The sequence below is a fragment of the Phyllobates terribilis genome, unplaced genomic scaffold (assembly GCF_046119375.1).
Source record: "Phyllobates terribilis strain yellow unplaced genomic scaffold, ASM4611937v1 Scaffold_2__4_contigs__length_985480577, whole genome shotgun sequence".
NCBI classification, from domain to species: domain Eukaryota; kingdom Metazoa; phylum Chordata; class Amphibia; order Anura; family Dendrobatidae; genus Phyllobates; species Phyllobates terribilis.
In genome coordinates, this window is record NW_027362762.1 from 107,100,371 (window position 1) to 107,119,243 (window position 18,873).

General features: G+C 46.0%; 1 protein-coding gene across 1 annotated transcript; it reads left to right on the forward strand.

Annotated features, from left to right (window-relative positions):
* Positions 1 to 7,786: 7,786 nt before the first annotated feature.
* POMP (proteasome maturation protein) lies at positions 7,787 to 18,099 on the forward strand. The gene is made up of 6 exons (XM_073662483.1): positions 7,787 to 7,925; positions 10,004 to 10,104; positions 12,914 to 12,974; positions 14,576 to 14,677; positions 17,084 to 17,177; positions 17,984 to 18,099. Exons 1-6 carry the CDS (start codon positions 7,923 to 7,925, stop codon positions 18,049 to 18,051), a joined length of 429 nt encoding a protein of 142 aa, XP_073518584.1. The 5' UTR covers positions 7,787 to 7,922; the 3' UTR covers positions 18,052 to 18,099.
* The last annotated feature ends 774 nt before the right edge of the window (positions 18,100 to 18,873 follow it).

Here is an 18,873-nt window from a genome sequence, read left to right on the forward strand (position 1 = left end):
TAGCAGCTATTTTACCATGAAGGCCTGCTGCACAAAGTCTCCTCTTAACAGTTGTTGTAGAGATGTGTCTGCTGCTAGAACTCTGTGTGGCATTGACCTGGTCTCTAATCTGAGCTGCTGTTAACCTGCGATTTCAGAGGCAGGTGACTCGAATAAACTTATCCTCAGAAGCAGAGATGACTCTTGGTCTTCCTTTCCTGGGGCGGTCCTCATGTGAGCCAGTTTCTTTGTAGCGCTTGATTGTTTTTGCAACTACACTTGGGGACACATTCAAAGTTTGCCCAATTTTTCGGACTGACTGACCTTCATTTCTTAAAGTAATGATGGGCACTCGTTTTTCTTTACTTAGCTGCTTTTTTCTTGCCATAATACAAATTCTAACAGTATATTCAGTAGGACTATCAGCTGTGTATCCACCTGACTTCTGCACAACACAACTGATGGTCCCAACCCCATTTATAAGGCAAGAAATCCCACTTATTAAACCTGACAGGGCACACCTGTGAAGTGAAAACCATTTCCGTGACTACCTCTTGAAGCTCATCAAGAGAATGCCCAGAGTGTGCAAAGCAGTCATCAAAGCAAAAGGTGGCTACTTTGAAGAACCTAGAATATAAGACATATTTTCAGTTGTTTCACACTTTTTTGTTAAGTATATAATTCCACATGTGTTAATTCATAGTTTTGATGCCTTCAGTGTGAATGTACAATTTTCATAGTCATGAAAATACAGAAAAATCTTTAAATGAGAAGGTGTGTCCAAACTTTTGGTCTGTACTGTACTTAGGTGCGGATTACATGCATTTTCACCGGTGAAACACACAAAAAACTCGTGGGTTTTTTACCTGCGGATTTTCCGCATCTAATGCAAACCTATGGGGAAAATCCACACATAAAACTCAGCATAACTGCAAGACAAACTGACATGCTGCAGATTTGAAACAAGCTCCGCAGATCAGTTGACGCAGCATTAAAAAGAAACACAGAGGAGATATCTATAAATCCCATCCACTTTGCTGGAACTGTAAGACGCTGCATTTTTGATGCAGCAAAAATATGCAGCGTTAAAAACGCTCAGAAAGCTCATCATGGGAACATAGCCTTAATGTTGCTCATCAGAAGAACTTTTCCAAAAATATATATAATCTCTGGTCGCTCCACTCTTCCTGGCATGCCTGAGAGCGTGTCGTCAGTGGATATTAGACCCACTGTTACAGGCTATCATTGGTCTCTTGCTCACTGTCAGGCTATGTGTCCACGCTGCGGAAATGAAGCAGAAATTGTCTGCTTCATTTCTGCATGTCCTCTCCCGGATAAACGCATGCGGAATTCTGCGCACGTTTATCGCGCAATTTCCACATGCGGAATTGCCTTGCGTTTTTTATTGCATTGCAAAGGCAATTCCGCTTGCGGAAACGCAAAATTAATTGACATGCTGCGGATTTTTCCACGCATCATAAACGCTGCGGAAAAATCCGCAGCATGGGCATTAAACTTGCGGAATCCCCTTGGGGACCAGGGGGGCGGATTACATAGCGTTTCACAAGCGTTTACGCTGCGGAAATTCCGCAGCATATACGCTTGAAAAACGCTACGTGGGCACACAGCCTTAAACGAGTATTTGCGGCTACTCTCTACCTCAGTTGCTCTCTGCACTCCAGGCCTCCATCCTCATGGTGCCCGTTTGCACAACCTGACAATCCCCTGTTGAACATGCACTCCAGGTCCTCGTCCACACAGGACCACCTGCACAATGGATCACACTCCTGGATCACCAGCCTCTTATACCTGGTTACTACAGGTGCAACTATTTATTCCTCTGTTGATTACTGCTTGAGCTCACCTGCCTGGCTATGGTAGCCATGCACTTGCACTCTCTCTCTGTTTGCTCTCTTGGATTTGGGCTGTCATAGCTAATTCAGGTAGCATGTAATTGCCCTTCTTCTGGGCTCCTGGCTCCTCTGAGGGGATGTAAGGTGCGCAGGGTTGTAGTCATGGGCGAGGGGCTGCTGTATTTCCACACCATGGCACCCCAAAAATAGATAATGTCCCGTTTGCCCTGAAGAGTGTGTGTACATGATAACACTCACGGTTTGGCTTGAAGCCTTCGCAGACTCCTCCATTCCAAATCCAGGATCAGCCACGCATTGAACAGGAGACACTTGATCTGTCACGCAAGGTGTAGGAAAGACTTAGTGCAACACAAAGGGAAGAGGGAAAGGGAGCCCAGACTCTAGGGAAAGGGGGGAATGGAGATCTCCTAGGTAAATCTAGTGTCACCCTGTCTCCACTAATGTCCCTATATTGGTGCTTCACCAATCGCCGCACACGCACCTCGCCCTGTCTTTCCCTGGCGTTAGTTTCAGGCTAGGGAAGGGAGGAGATGAGCACTAGTCGATCCCCACTCAACACTAAAGACAGCAAGGTGGGACCTTGTTTAGTCGACTCCAGTCAAATGCACAAACGTCCTTCAGCATTAGAGAGGAAGAAGTACTGCTCTTGCTCAAGCCTTCACAAGGGGTAATGAATATCACCGGCACCTCCCTCTGGCACACAGCAGGTATTTATACACCCAGGCCAGAGCGTTAATTAGCCAGAGGAAGGTAGCCACTGTGTCCTAGAGATACAGCTTCTAAGAAGTTGTCTGTAATGCCAAACAAAGATCTCCTGCAACCAACTGCAGGGTGACTCTCTTTCACTTCTGACACACCTGTGACATGATCCTTTTAAAACAAATGCACTTTACTGAAAAGTCCAAACTCCATCTCTTTCACAGCACAGTACGATGTTACAGTCACGTCTTTTTCCGCCTGAGTTATCCCTTCCTGGTCTGGAACCCCTGGAATACTCTATCCGGCTTCGCACATTTCATGGGTCCCGACCCGTGTTTCTGACACTGTTTCCCATCCAGCTCCCCCTCCTGGAAGGTGAATAAGGCACGCTCCTCTGTACCTAATTTGTGCCGTAGGTCCCAAACATACCGGAAAGGACCGCTAAAGTTAGTGGCGGCCATCCGCATGCTGCCTCAAAAGATCGTACTTTCTTGTGCTTCGAAGTCCTCTGGCCTTGGACTTTACTAATCACTCTTTCTATCTCATCTTCCCATCTCTATCTATCTAAAATCAGGAAATCCTTCCTCTTTTAACTAACCTTGCCCCTTCCATACTGGGGCTGTTTCTAAATACATTAACTGTTCCTATGCTATATTTACCTATCTCCTGATTCTATTGTGCCCTCCACTGCACTTTAGCGATGGTCAGTCCAGCTCTTTTTGGTGATTTGGCTCTTCTGGCTCCGCTCACCAAAAAAACCCAGCTCTTTTGCATCCTAAATGGATCCCTATTAAATATGTGGTAACCTCAGGTGAACACATATTTAAGATAACGTTGATGTGGTCGAAACTCCGCCCACCCATGACTGAAACTCCACCCACTTGTAATTAGGCAATTAAATAGATGAGTGGGTGGAGCTAGTCTTGGGTAGGCGGAGCTAGGCTTGGATGGGCGGAGTTACGACCACTGAACACCGTGATTTTACGCCCAGAGAGAGCCATTCAGAGAAGTTAGTATCTCTCAATGGGATGCCAGCTCCCGTCGGTCACAGCAGGAAGCCGGCCCTTTGTCTCGATTCGTTTGTGACCCGCACATCACTACTGCACTTCCCATTCCTGTCTATAACTACCATTTTATCCTATTTCTATACCTATGTCCTAATTTCCTATCCTTATAATTTCCCTATACCTAATACATTACATCTTTATTAAAGTACATTTGAGTCAACCACAACAATAGTATTTAAAACATTCTATAGCATTATTCATTAGGGTTGAGCGAGTATGTTCTGTCCGAGTACGCTCGGGCCGAGCTCTGAGTATTTATAGCTGCTCGGTGATAAGGTTAAATCGCTCCCGTGTGCATGATTTGCAACTGTTTGAAAGCTTTATTACATGGGAGGAATGTGTAAGAAATAGACATTCCTCACATGTAATAAAGCTGTCAAACAGTTGCAAATCATGCACACGGGAGCGATTTAACCTTATCACCGAGCAGCTATAAATACTCGGAGCTCGGCCCGAGCATACTCGGCAGAACGGTTAATACAAATAGAACATACTCGCTCAACACTATTATTCATATTACACAAAAAGCGCACCCATTTTATTAGGGAGGGAAGAAGAATATGTTTGTCCTGGACACACTCTTACAGACTTCTTTCTCTCCTTTAAGGGTGAACGGTCTCCTACACCAGGACAAGGCAATCTCCCCTCTGTAACCTGGTGCAGCACACAGTTCAAGATGTTTCTAATACTCATCTGCTACATCAGTCCATGTGAGGGCCGGAGAATAGAATTCTGTGCTGATTAAACCATTTGGTGACATGTACAGTAGATGTGTACACTATATGTATAAAGCAGGCTCAGGAGCTGAGCCTGATCCATACACAGCATGTACACTTAACAGAATATGGTGACACAAACCAATATTTTTTTATTTTAAGTAGTAAAGTGTATGTTAATGGGTGTGTAAATGTGGTATTACCAGAACTTTGCTGATGCACGGAACAACGTTAACATGTCATTTTTACAGCAAAGTGAACATAGTAAAAGAAAAAACGCAAAAAATATTAGTGGAAATGCTGTTATTTTTCAAGGAATTGTCTTAAATGAGATGATAACTACAGGAAAATATGATCTGGCAATACAACAGTTAATAGGTTTGACACAAAGGCATTAAATAGTCTGCAGCCTATAAGAGGAAATCAGGTTATTTTGAAAAAGTAAATTGATGGAAAATGGACCACAACAATCAAAATGTAAATGAGCCCATAAAGGTGCTGTCTGGACACGATATTGATGACATATCCATAGGACAGGTCAATAAAGGGGTTGTCCAGTTCAAATCGATAAGTCTGCAGTCACTCTGTGTGTCTGCAGACTTATGATTCCCCCCCATTGCACACACTGTGCGCTGCGAGGATTTAACGATTTCTGAGCCGGGACCGGAGGGTATGTATGAGTTATACATACTCCTGGCCAAAGCCCGGTCAGTGGGCGCAGCCTCTCTCCATACACGTGTATTGAGCGAGGCCACGCCCCGTCTAGTGACGCTGCAGTTCATTGGGCGCGGCCTCACTCCATACAAGCGTATGGAGCGAGGCCGCGCCCACTGGCCGGTGTTGTATAACACATACATACCCTCTGGTCCCGGGTCTAAAACCGGCGAATCTCCACAGTGCACAGTGCCTGCGCTGGGGGATTCATAAGTCTGCAGTCACACAGAGTGACTGCAGACTTATCGACTTGGCTCTTAATATATAACTGGTGAAAGTCTGACACCTTGCACCCCCACGATCAGGGTGTTGTATTTACTAATAGGCACTAGAGGTCAAGTGCCTAGGGTGGCAAGCAGTGTGGGGCGGCAACAGCCAGGGAATTTTTTTTTTTAGTCCCACTGTCCCCAGCTGGACTTTACAGCAAAACCAGTATCTTTCAGGAGGGTGAAGAATTTAGATGAGATGGAGAGCTGGGGCAGCTAGGTACAAGGCAGAGTGAACTAGGGAGCCGGGCATTGCTCCTCTCCCTTCTTTGCAGCATGAGAGTTGATAAGTGGAGCATCCATCAGTATAAGTTTCCATGCTCTGCCGCTCCACTAGTCAGGATATTTCAGTGCACAGTGACTTGACAGGGAGAAAGACTGCTGCAGGGTAGGGGGTTGCATATTAGGCAATCACAAAAGCACCTATGTCCAAAGACCCCCCTGCTTTAGCAATGTCGCTCAGATGCTTTCCCAAAGAAGAGAGTGGACAAACAGCTATAAAAGTATAGAGAGCAGGTTGTTAGTGGGGGTTGTGTGCAAGGGGCCACAGCAAAATGTACTGCATCTTAGGCAGGTTTCACACGTCCTGATTTTTCTGGTACTGGAAATATGTGTCCGTGTCTGCACACGCTCCAGTGAGCGGGACCGTGCACTGAGTAACAGGACACCGCTCCCGAGCTCAGCATGGCTTCGGGGCCCGCTCGCTGCAGCAGCTCATTCTCCCCAGCTCCTCAGCGTCAGAGGATTACATTTCCGGACAGGTGAGTATAAGGATTTTATTTCATTCTTATTTTTACACATAGACGCTGCGGGAGCAGAATACTACTCCCAACATTGTCCCTTGCTCGCGCTGATCACAGCATGAGCAAGGGACAATGATGACAGCAGTGTTCAGCACCCGGCGGCTTGAGAACAGAGCTAACTGTACACGGATTCTCAGACGCCGATATGTGTCACACTGATGACACACGGATGTCATCCGTGTGTTCAGCGTGGGACACTTTGCGGACCGTGCAGCATGTAAAAAACGGACATGTCAGCATGTGGATCACAAGGACGCACAGTCTGTGGAAACACATTGACATGTGCGCAGACCAATAGATTTTAATGGGTCTGCGTGTGTCAGTGTCTCCAGTACGTGTGGAAACTGTCACCACCCACGTGTGAAAAAGCCCTTAGTCGTGTGCTGGGAGGAGAAATTGCTTATATCTGTGGCTGAAAAAGGAGAGCAGTAGATAGGATGGGACACAGGTTTTACACTGAGATCTCATCATTGTTTAGATCTCGTCATTGTTTAGCTCCCTATTATATGGTGGGAGTGTACGGGCAGAATGCTATTCAGCAATCGCAAGTCCTCCCATCACAGGCTCTCAGCCAGCGAGGGGTTAATTAGCATTGTGTTTCACAGCAGAGAACTGGAGCTGTCACTTTAAGAAATGTTTTATGTATATATCTACATGGTGCTGCAGAGCGCTGGGGGTCCAGGCCCTGAGACCCCACTCATTGGTCAAAACACCACTGTGAAGTGTGCAGCTACTATACGGAGCGCGCACACAGCGGAGTAGGAGCTCAGTAGTAAGTCCAGGCCCCGGGACATCATCGCCTGTTTTTTGTCTAGTTCTGAGTGTTTTGTGCCTTTTTCTGTGCACCCAATTCATTATCCTATTGGCGCCTTATTTACGTCTCTTTTATATGCTCTATCCTGTTAGTTTTTCTTTCTACATTGTCCTCGGAGTTTACTGATTCCAGATGTTTCCAACAGATTCATCAATTGGGATGTTCTAAAAAGTCGCAAAATTTGGCGCAAATCTACTCCAGGGTATTTTTTCATAAAAATCTATTTTTTTCCCAACGTTTTGAAAAGATGCGACTTTTCCTAAAATCGCAAAAATGGTTAATGACAGGGAAGAAGCCTGTGTTAGATTGTTACTTTGCACCGAATTCATCAATGGCAGGCGCCTGACGCAATAAACGTCACCAAATACCACAAGACTAAAAAGAAAAGTGACTTAAAAAACGGTCAGTGCATGTTACGATTTTCTCACCTTTTTTTCTGCGCAGATTTGTCACAAAAAAGCCTGAAGGATTTCCCAGTCCCAGCAAAGTGAATGGGAATCCTCAAGTCTCATGCACACATTGCAGATTTTTTCCTTGCAGATTTCACCCAAACTAATGAATGAGAAAACCGTGTCAAAAACGCATAGGAAATGCATCTATTTTATCTGCCAACACATCAGTAGTTGCAGGTGCTGCAGATACTGCACGTGTGCACTCAGCCTTACAGCGATGTTTTTATTTATATTTTTTCGCTATTTAAAAACAGATATATAAAAATGAAACATTAACCCCTTTAGTCCCCGTTACTATGACGACACATGTTCGCTATCATCCACAACGAATCAACCAACAGCAACGACAACAAATGACTAAGCCGAACAGGACGCTTTCTACAGCTGTAGCACCGCCCATTACGTGCTGACGTAGAATTTGGCTAACGTCATTACGCACGTTTTCTGTTTCGCACATGCGCTGTAGAGCCTAAGAGTGATTCTGCGTTCTGGGCACTGAATGGGAGTGAGCGACCTGTAACCGGAGAATCCCGTCATTATGGTGAGAGCGGCGCGGTGTCCGGTACTGGACCTCTGTGTACCGCGGTGTGGGAGACACGGCGGCGTGAGGAGGTCCTGCTCCTGGGATGCTTTCACTTTCTCTTGGGCCGGCCCTGTCCTGCTGTGTCACCGGCCTCTCGCCTGCAGCTGTGGGGGCGTTTTGTCCCTTGTTGCGACCCGTAATGCTGTGTTTTGTGTGTGGTTGGCGGGCTGTGTGTGTTTAAAGGAAGGGGCTAATCACTGGGGGACGACCCTGGGGGTGTCAGTGTTACTGATGGAGCTGTATACATTTTACCAAATGTAAAGTATGTGCTCCCCATAATGTATAGCGCAATCTGGCGTTCCCCCTGTAAATCGCTCACCATGACTTTCCCCCTGGAAAGGCCCCCCGGTCCCCGAGGCTCTCGCCATGGCGTTGCCCCCCCGGTCCCCGAGGCTCTCGCCATGGCGTTGCCCCCCCGGTCCCCGAGGGGCTCTCGCCATGGCGTTGGCCCCCCCCGGTCCCCGAGGGGCTCTCGCCATGGCGTTGGCCTCCCCCCCCCCGGTCCCCGAGGGGCTCTCGCCATGGCGTTGGCCCCCCCCCTGTCCCCGAGGGGCTCTCGCCATGGCGTTGGCCCCCCCCGGTCCCCGAGGGGCTCTCGCCATGGCGTTGGTCCCCCCCGGTCCCCGAGGGGCTCTCGCCATGGCGTTGGCCCCCCCCGGTCCCCGAGGGGCTCTCGCCATGGCGTTGGCCCCCCCCCGGTCCCCGAGGGGCTCTCGCCATGGCGTTGGCCCCCCCCCGGTCCCCGAGGGGCTCTCGCCATGGCGTTGGTCCCCCCCGGTCCCCGAGGGGCTCTCGCCATGGCGTTGGCCCCCCCCGGTCCCCGAGGGGCTCTCGCCATGGCGTTGGCCCCCCCCCGGTCCCCGAGGGGCTCTCGCCATGGCGTTGGCCCCCCCCCGGTCCCCGAGGGGCTCTCGCCATGGCGTTGGGCCCCCCCCCGGTCCCCGAGGGGCTCTCGCCATGGCGTTGGCCCCCCCCCGGTCCCCGAGGGGCTCTCGCCATGGCGTTGGGCCCCCCCCCGGTCCCCGAGGGGCTCTCGCCATGGCGTTGGCCCCCCCCCGGTCCCCGAGGGGCTCTCGCCATGGCGTTGGCCCCCCCCCGGTCCCCGAGGGGCTCTCGCCATGGCGTTGGGCCCCCCCCGGTCCCTGAGGGGCTCTCGCCATGGCGTTGGGCCCCCCCCGGTCCCCGAGGGGCTCTCGCCATGGCGTTGGGCCCCCCCCGGTCCTCGAGGGGCTCTCGCCATGGCGTTGGGCCCCCCCCGGTCCCCGAGGGGCTCTCGCCATGGCGTTGGGCCCCCCCCGGTCCCCGAGGGGCTCTCGCCATGGCGTTGGGCCCCCCCCCGGTCCCCGAGGGGCTCTCGCCATGGCGTTGGGCCCCCCCCCGGTCCCCGAGGGGCTCTCGCCATGGCGTTGGGGGCCCCCCCGTCCCCGAGGGGCTCTCGCCATGGCGTTGCCATTCCCCCTGGAAACTGCCCCCCCCCTTCCCTGAGACTCTCTCGTCTTGGTGTTCCCTTCTTTTGTTCTCTGCTTTATCGCTGCTTTTATAGCTTTTCTCCTTTTCCCTCGTGACCTTTTTTCTTTTAGTTTGATATCCTGGGATAATGTTTGTTTAGCACGATCAGGCGTCGGAGATCCCCATATTCCTGAGAATGGGGCGCCTGCTCCGCTCGTCCTGGTGGAGGAGTGACTGTGTGCTGTCACTGCTGTAATGATACAAAAGTCTACTTGAGCCGGCTATATTATCTCTGTAGTGGCTTCTGGGACCCTCAGTGTTCATGAAAATGAATTGTCTGTGGTGCACCACAGGGAAGGCTTAAAATGGGGCTGCACTGCTAAATCAGCATGGCTGACCTTCACTGTAAGGGTCAGTGGCGTATCCATGATATCAGCGACATTCTAGTGATCTGTCCTCACTTTATAAGGTAGGAATATCCCTTGTACCAAAGCCGACCCTCGCTGGGTCTGATCTCTGTATGAATGAGGCCTCCTGCTGGACACCCAGTGTATGACAGATTTATATTGGTCGTCTTTGTCTTTCAGAATACCAAGGCCCTTTCTTCACAGCTGAAGGACAGCATCCCGATCGCCGAGCTTTCCACAGAGTATGGCGGCTATGGAGTCCAGGATACCCTCCGAGCCGGGTACGTGCGTCACACTCCACAATACACGGGGGTAATCTACACACAGGTGTGGGGTATTAGGCTTCATTAGGACAGATAAACTATGATAGTCACAAGTTCTATGGGTCTGTTCAAGTGACCATATGGCGCACTAAAAGGCCTCTTCATCAAAGCTTTTAGGTCTGAAAACTGACATAAAAGGTTTGAAAAATAGCACATTTTTTTTTGTGCCATGTAGAGTTGCGTAAAAAATGTGCGACTTGTTTTCACGCCAGTTTGAAGCAGCTTCACCAAAATTGGCGGAGATGGGAAGGAGCCAGGACAAGGCTCATCAAATTCTTTAGAAATGCTACTCCAGGGCCTGACTGCTGTAGCATTTCTGTTGAGGCGTATGCCACTGAGAAGATGTGCCAAATTCATTAAAGGGTGTTCCCATCTCCAAGATCCTATCCCAATATGTAGTAGGTGTAGTAGTAATAATATTAGCAGATACCTCCAATTAGAAATGTAGTATAGTTCTGCTGATTCACTATGTCTCTTTCCTCTTGTGCAGGCATTGCAGGACCTTAGGTATCCATGGTTATGACCACTGTTATAGTGACAGTTAGTTGCTAGTGAGTCTTAACCATGGATTCCTAAGGTCCTGCAATGCCTGCAAAAGAGGAAAGAGACATAGTGAATCAGAAGAACTATTACTACGTTTCTAAATGGAGGTATTTGATAATAATATTATTTATTATTACATTTTGCGTTAGGATCTTGGTGATGGGAATACCCCTTTAAGTGGAGTGTTCCTCTCAGTGAGTCCGGCACATCATACTTCAGTGACCCCCTTCATTAAGACTTGCATGTGCAACACCAGTCTTAACAATTTGGCCCCCAAGTGTCCTAAAAAAAAAAGTGACATGGATTACACTCACCTATGCAAGTCTATGGGCCTGAGAAAAACCCGGCCAGCGCTATAGTGTCATCCTCGTAGTGTCTGTCCTTCACTGACTGACGCTTCACAAACCTCCATCAATTTGTGTTCTGCATATGAAAAACACTGATGATAAAAACTGACGCACAGACAAAACACTGATGACAATCTGTTTGCGAACACTGATGGAAATCAGTCTGTTTTTTTTTTCCACACACAAACTTTAAAGTAAAAGACATTGACAAAATATAAAGCAGTATGGAGGATTTATGGAGAGAGGGTCTCTGGTGATAGGCGTGACTTTCACCCAGCTCCTGACTGTAGAAGATGAGACATGCGTACATTCCTTCTGGTGTACATTGGGAATATGCCTTCAGTAAAGGCTGTGAGCGATGTCACGGTATAGCCAGACTCGGCTGACCTTTCACTCTGTATATATTCTCCTTTTATTACTTTATGCCACTATATGGAGCGGTGGAGGGAACTTTGTTATTCTGTACAGACAAAAAAAAAGAAAAATTAAGTCCAGGCAAACTGTACCGTCATACAACCAAAAAGAAAACTGCTGGAAACAATACTATAAACAATCAAAATGATTAATAAAATTCAATTACATTCAAGGATACCACAATGACAAGACTAGTTAAAAAACATATAAGAAAACAAAGACATGACCTAGACAACAATGATTTTTAAAAAGAGGGGTAGGACAGTACACACAGCACAATAGTGTTATAGAAGATATGGCATATCAATAATGCACACCTATAATGAAATATGTAAAGTGCAGTGCACAGAGTTAATATAGTTCACTGTTATAAAGTGCAGTGCATTGAGGGGTAATATTCACCCATGTGTTTCAAGTGGCGTCAGAGATCACAAGTAAAAAATAGGCATAATAGATGAATGGAAATCCATTATAATCCATAAGACTCCACATACAAGGTGGGACAGGTTTACCAACCTAAACTCATGCTGTGAACACTGCCTGCTGTCACTTTGCACCCCAACGCGCGTTTCACACGTTGCTTCCTCGGGGAGTCTTGTCATTGTGGTGTCCTTAATAAAATTCAATTACATTCAATCATTTTGGTTGTTTATAGTATTGTTTCGAGCAGTTTTCATTTTGGTTGTATATTCTATTATATCTGCTTGAATAGTGCCTATGATAGCACACATTTGATATTTATGACATTTTGGGACTATATTCCTATTTAGAATAAACGAAAAAAAAAGAAAAAACTCTGCCATCATGTTTGGAAGGGCAATCATAGGCACATGCCAGGTCAGTGGGTGGTATGGATGCATCATGTGCGCCTCTGTGCGCTGGTAACCTCCAGAATAGTGTTATCCTCAGACCTCAGTACAGACTCGTCATTAGTGACTCATAACATGACTGCATCCCTTATGGCTCCGGGGGGAGACATTATATCATTATTGATGAAACGTCGTCGTGTGGGGCGCTGTGGATGTTTTCTGCTCAAATTGAGATTCTGATTTGGCTTTTAACCCAAGTCATGTGACAAGGCTTGTTAGAGGGTCGATGCTGATTTTTAGGAATGCTACTTCCTATAGGTGGCGCTAGAGTCCAAGTCCTCTTCCTCTCTGAAGAGACATTTTGCATCTGCTCAAACAGACTAAATCGGTTGCGTAACTATGCAGATGAAAGCAGCGGGACCCCACTGATCATTATGAGGGTCTCTTTAAAAACTGACAGATCTCAGTCGGACCCCATAATGAGCCCTTGTGCTTCCATATAACCCAACACTCTAGTGGATGTCAGCAGTCAGGAGCTGAGAAGAAACTAAAATATGTAAATGTAAGGAAAGTCTGCTATATTGTCCTGAATCATGGACGAGCTCTTCATTAGTGGAGGATACTAGCGTTCATGTCTTCATCTTCCTCTTGCAGATTTAGCAGTGTGCAGAGCGACCTCCTGCCCAGTCATTCACTGGAACTGTCAGAGAAAAACGTAAGTATCAGCTAGAAGGGAAGATGTCCCGTCCTGCGCTCCATAGCTACGAGTCTGCCCCTCGTAGGAGTACTGTAGGGTACGTCATGGAGGATGGCGCACCTCTAGAGCAACCAAACACTTACATAGCAGGAATCCTGGATCTGACCAAGGACGACATCTGCAAGGACTTGTATGTTCTCCCCATGTCTGTGGGTTTCCTCCAGGTTTACCGTTTTATTGCATGAGATCTATACTGATATGTTAAAGGTGTTTCCTATGTCTCAGAGGTCAGAAACCAGCAACACTCCAGTTATTAACCCTTTCCAATCCCGTTTGGCCTGCTAAGAAACGGAAAGAGTACAACCTGCGTTGTCTGCTGGCTAAAGTCAGAACACATGCTACAAAAAAACCAAGTCAGACATAGGAGTATAACAGGAAAATCATAATCACGGATCGGAAAGGGTTAAAGGCAATCTGTCAGCAGATTTTTGCCACCTAAACATAACAACATGATGTAGGAGCAGAGACCCTGATTCCTGCCATATCTCTTATTGGGCTGCTTGCTGTAGTTTTTATAGAATTACTGTTCTATCAGCAGGGGATTCACTATGGGGCCATGCAGTAAACTCCTTCCCCATGACTGATTGGCAGCTTTCTGCCTTTGCAGAGCAGGGCTGTGGAGTCGTTAAGCCAAACCTCCGACTCCTCAATTTCCATAACTCCAACTCCACGACTCCGACTCCCTCATACATGGCTCATGTCTAAGTGATAAATTTACTGTAGCACAGATTCATCTCAGCTAAAAGTCTAGACCCTCAGATCAGGAATAGGGCAGACCTTTATAGGACATTTCATAACTTTCCCAAATTCCCCACAAACTGCATTGCTCCATTTTATACCGACTCCACCAAAATGGGCTCTGACTCCACAGCCCTGATGCAGATGCTGAGTGTACACAGCTGCCAATCAGTGGTGTGGGGAAGGGGTATACAGAGCTCAGCATTCTGAGAACTTTTTTTTTTTTCTTTATGAACTTCTTCAGCAAGCAGCCCAGTAAGTTACACATCAGTACAATCAGGGTCTCTGCCCCTACATCATGCTGCTCTCAGATGAGGTATAAAAAGTCTTCTGTCAGATTCCCTTTAAACTACATAAGCGACCAGCTGGGAGCCTCCCCAGGAGTGGGAGCAGGATACTTGCTTGAATTGAGTGGGTTTGAAAATTGTTTTTTTTTTTTTTTTTTCCTTGTCGTTTGTTACATGGAATAAAGCGACAAAGTTATCAGTAGATTAAGGAGAGCTGTGTCCTCATCTCCTGCTTGTATCCGGCTGTAAGTTGTGGTTTCACTACAGCTGGAGCGCTGCACATTGCTGACCCCCCGTCCTAGTGTGCATGGTGTGTGTCCGAGATAGGAAAGCTGCACATTGCTGACCCCCTGTTCTAGTGTGCACGGTGTGTGTCCGAGATGGCAAAATCACATCGTGAGCCGCAGATGGATGTGAAAGGCTGTATCTGTACAACGCTGCGGAATATGTCTGCTCTAATAAAGAACTACCATTGTATCCTATGCCTTTGTAGTGTGTTGTGTAGATATTACTAATATACTCTATTTTGTTTAGTTTCAGATAAACCAAGAGAACGGCAGTTTCTCTTCTCTAAGAAACATCCAGGGCCTGCACGCTCCACTGAAGCTACAAATGGAGTTTAAAGCAGCAAAGCAGGTACATGAATATATCTAGTAATAAAGGTGTGTGTGCTCATATGGAAAAATGGTCATGAAGATGCCGGGAATTCAAGCAGGTCCATGTAGAAAATTCTAGAAATGCTTGGGAGAGGGTGTAGGGTGGAGGCTCAGGAGCTGAGCCCGCTTCTCACACAGTGGTTGTCTGCTGCTTTACACTGCAGGCACAATCCTCTAACAGCAGTGATCAGAGCTGGCTCCAATTGCTGCTGTTTAACCCTCTAGATGCCACTGTCGATATCTTAGGTCAGCATTTCATTGGTTGCCCTGCGTGTGCGCACCTGTTTGGGCTCCTGTTGGTGGGCCCCCAATGAGACCGTGCAGTGTCAATGGGTTATAGCCTGGGGCTTTCTGAAGGCCGTTGTCACCACCATCTTTGTGTGAACCTGGCCGTACAAAATCCACAAACTAATAAGATCATCAAGAGTTTCATACAGAAAACGCAGACTATTATTTTTTTTTTTTTTTTATTGCTGCAGCTATTAATAATTTACAAGACCGTTTTACAGTTGCCTATTTACCCTCTCCCCGGCATGGCTTTTTTGTGTCTTCCTTTTTTTCCTCTTCTTCCAAGAAAACAACTTTTTTATTTTTCCACCTACATAGCCATTTGAGGGTTAGTTTTTAGGGTTTTTTTGCAGGACGAGTTATACTTTTGATTGACCATTCCTTTTATCATGTGATGTACTGGAAAGCGTGAAAAAAAATAAAAATTCCAAGCTCGGCGAAATAAAAAAGAAGAAAAAAAGAGAGTTCAATTCCAAAATTGTTTTGGGTTTTTCTTATTTACTATGTTCATTGTATGGTAACAAGGACCGAACAACGTGATTCTGTCAGTACTATTACGGAGATAACGGACATGTTTGTGTCACAATTTTCCGAGACCTGTAACTTGAATTGGCAAGTCTCATCCGATTTACAGAAGAAGCTAGCGCATGCTGCGATTATTATTTTTATTATTATATATTGTTTAATATGATATAAGCGATCGCAGGTTCTAGTGGGACTTAGAAGAGAGAAAAAAAATCACCCCTTTTTCTAATTTAAAAGTAAAGAAATAGGAAAATAAATTGATGTCTGCAAAAGTCCAATTTATTAGAGTATAAAGTTAACCTACCCAGTAAATGCCATAAAGTTAAAATGAGTAACCGAAAAAGTAAGCTTTTGATTTTTATCTGGCATCACAGAAAATTGAATGAAAGGCGATCAAAATGGCACCAATAAGATGCCCATGATGAGGTCTTGGCGCTATGTAATTTTGCTGCCTCAAACACAGCGTCTTATATTTTTAGTGGATGGGATTTATAGAAATCTTCTGCCCACTGAGACTTTTTTCTTTTTTTTTTTTTTAACTGTGTAAACTGACCTGCGGTGCAAGTTTAAAATCCGCACCAAGTCCATTTCTCCTGCGGGTACGCTGAGTTTTTGTGTTCAGCTTTTTTCCCATAGACTTGCATTAGATGAGGAATATCCGCAGGTAAAAAAATTCAGCGGAAACGCATCAAAATCGCACATAAGCCGCACATGATTGTAATCAATAAAGTTTTGTCTGAGCCAAATACTAGGAAGTATAAAAACCAAAACAGCTTTGTTTTAATACATGGCAACAAGCGATAAAAACACATGTAAAAATGCTTACTCCAAAACGCAATGAAAAAACACAAGTAACCAAATTTATTTAATAGGTGCAGAAAATCTGCAACATCAAAAACTCAAATACTCCTCATGGGAACGTAGACTAAAAGCTACAGCTCACCGAGCAAAAAAAACAGTCCTCGCACAGCTCCATCAGCCGAAGTAATACAAGTTAAAGCTCTTAGAAATGGAGACTTTTTTTTTTTTTCTTTTACAAAGTGAATTGTTTTTTTTTAACCACTAAAATATAAATCTACATGTATTGCATCAGTCATACTGACCTGCATAATTATGTAACCGTACAGTTTTTACTGCACAGTGAATGCTGTAAAAATAATAAAAGGCAGAATTTATTTATTTTTTTAATCATTTTCAGTATATTATATGTCAAAACTAAAGTGCAAAAACATAAATTGGTTTCAACAGGAAGGAGTTAAACTGCTCACTCTAGAAATGTAACAGTTCTCTGATGTAGATGGCACAAAACCACTGAGCCCAGTGATTGGCTGCAGCGGTCATGTGCTGTATTCATGACATTGGCGCTGTTGCGATATCAACAAAGGTGGCAGCGGAGGGGCAGCTCTGCACCCGCAGGGGGATAAGTAAGGCAGATTCTTGTTTTTACCCAGCGCAAGCCTTTGAAGTGTGGTAGGGGTAGGAGAAGGGGGAATTAAAGGTGGAAACCTACCTTGTTGAAAGTTAGTAATTCTCTGATGATTGTACTAATTGTGATTGTTGTCCTTTGTGACAGATTCAGCGTCTTCCGTTCCTGCAGAGCTCTAACATTGCTCTGGACACCTTGAGAGGGAACGACGAGTGTATTGGCTTTGAAGATATCCTTAATGGTAACATTCTCACTCTTTCTGCATCTGTCCGTACTGTCGGCTCTTTTCACATTTACATTGTGGTTTTTAACAAAAAAACAAAACAAAACATAATGCACAACTGAATGTGTGTCAAGACTGGTGCCCCCAATGCACAACAGACCTTAATTAGCAGTGATGCATCTGGGTCTGCTGAGGTATCCCTCATTTTGATGAGAAAATGGCGCTGTTTTCTTGTAATGTCGCAGATTGCATATGACCGGTAACCAAAAGTAAAATTTGTCAGCGCTCCTGATTTCTGCATTCTGGGGCAAAGCGTTTCGCTTCTGCTTGATTGACAGTTCGGAGCGGCAGCCTTGTGGCGCTGCTGGCTTGATCTGTGCGCTCTTTACAGTGTAGGTGGAGGTCACAGTTGGGATCTGCCCAACATAAGAGCAGCACTTCACAGGTCTATTGGAAAGGGCTTTTAGGCACTGGACATGTTTGGCCACTGCTACTAGATCACAGCGGTGGCCGGTAACTTAGACAACAATTTTTAATATTTAAGTAAATTGCAAAGTTGATTGTTTTTACAAGTACTTTGCAATTGTATCTATATAAGTACATGGGAATAGCACTTTAAAAACCCACATCTCAGCAGAAATTCAGGACTGATAAGCAGGATCATAGAATTTCTCATTGCTAACGAAACAGTAACTTCCCAATATGTGCAATAAGTAGTTAACGCTGTGACCTTTCCTTTAATAATCTGTGTATTCTGGAGTTATTTCTTTATGTAGAGGAGAATATAGTCTTTTAGCTGACCAGCCGCCATTTTTGTTTTGCAGACCCTTCTCAGTGCGAGATGATGGGAGAGCCGCACATGATGATGGAGCACAAGTTGGGCTTGTTGTAATAAATTATTCCAGCTACTTGAATAAAAGGTTCAGATTCTTTTGTAAAACTCTGAGGACTGTGTGTCTTTGCAAGGTTTTATTTCAGGTTGTCATTTTAGCCATTATTTCCTTTTATATTTGGTCCTTAACAATGGTAAGAAGATACTGGGAGTTGTTGTTACCAGCTATCGTCAGACTGTGGACCCATACAGCAACCACAGCACATGAGAATTAGTCAGTATCACAAAAAACATTTTCATCCAGGTATCTTTTTTTTTTTTATAGGTGACATCTTCTGAGATCATTCCCATCCCTTTTGTCTCCACGTAGTACAGACGCCATGATGAGAGCTAGTCTCTTCAGACTTCTCTGTCTTTAACAGCACTTCCCAACATGGTGCCCTTCAAAATAAAAGTATCATTCTGCTGCCCCAAAAATATCTCCCATGCTGCACCCCTGAACGAATAATTGCCTCTCAATGTGTTTCCTGCACAAATTATCCCCCGCCACACCGCCCCTCACGTGATGACCTCATCGCGTTACACGTCGGGGTGGGGGCTGATGAGCGTGCCTCTGCCCTGTCCCAGCGCCGAAGTGTCTTAACATTATTTGCATCTGAAATACATGAATACAGCTGAACACCGGAAGATGTGAACCGGAGTCTCCTGGTTCTGTGCGGCTGTGTGTTGTGTGGGCTGCTCATAGCAGCTAGTCTTCACCCACCAGCTCAGTCAACTTATAAGTAAAGCCCCCATCACACTAAGCGAAATCGCTAGCGAGATCGCTGCTGAGTCACAAGTTTTGTGATGCAACAGCGACCTCAGTAGCGATCTCGCTATGTT

Coding starts and splice junctions, on each gene's coding strand:
- POMP (XM_073662483.1), top strand. Junction 12,975..14,575: donor TGGAACTGTCAGAGAAAAAC/GTAAGTATCAGC, acceptor TATTTTGTTTAG/TTTCAGATAAACCAAGAGAA. Junction 14,678..17,083: donor AGTTTAAAGCAGCAAAGCAG/GTACATGAATAT, acceptor CCTTTGTGACAG/ATTCAGCGTCTTCCGTTCCT.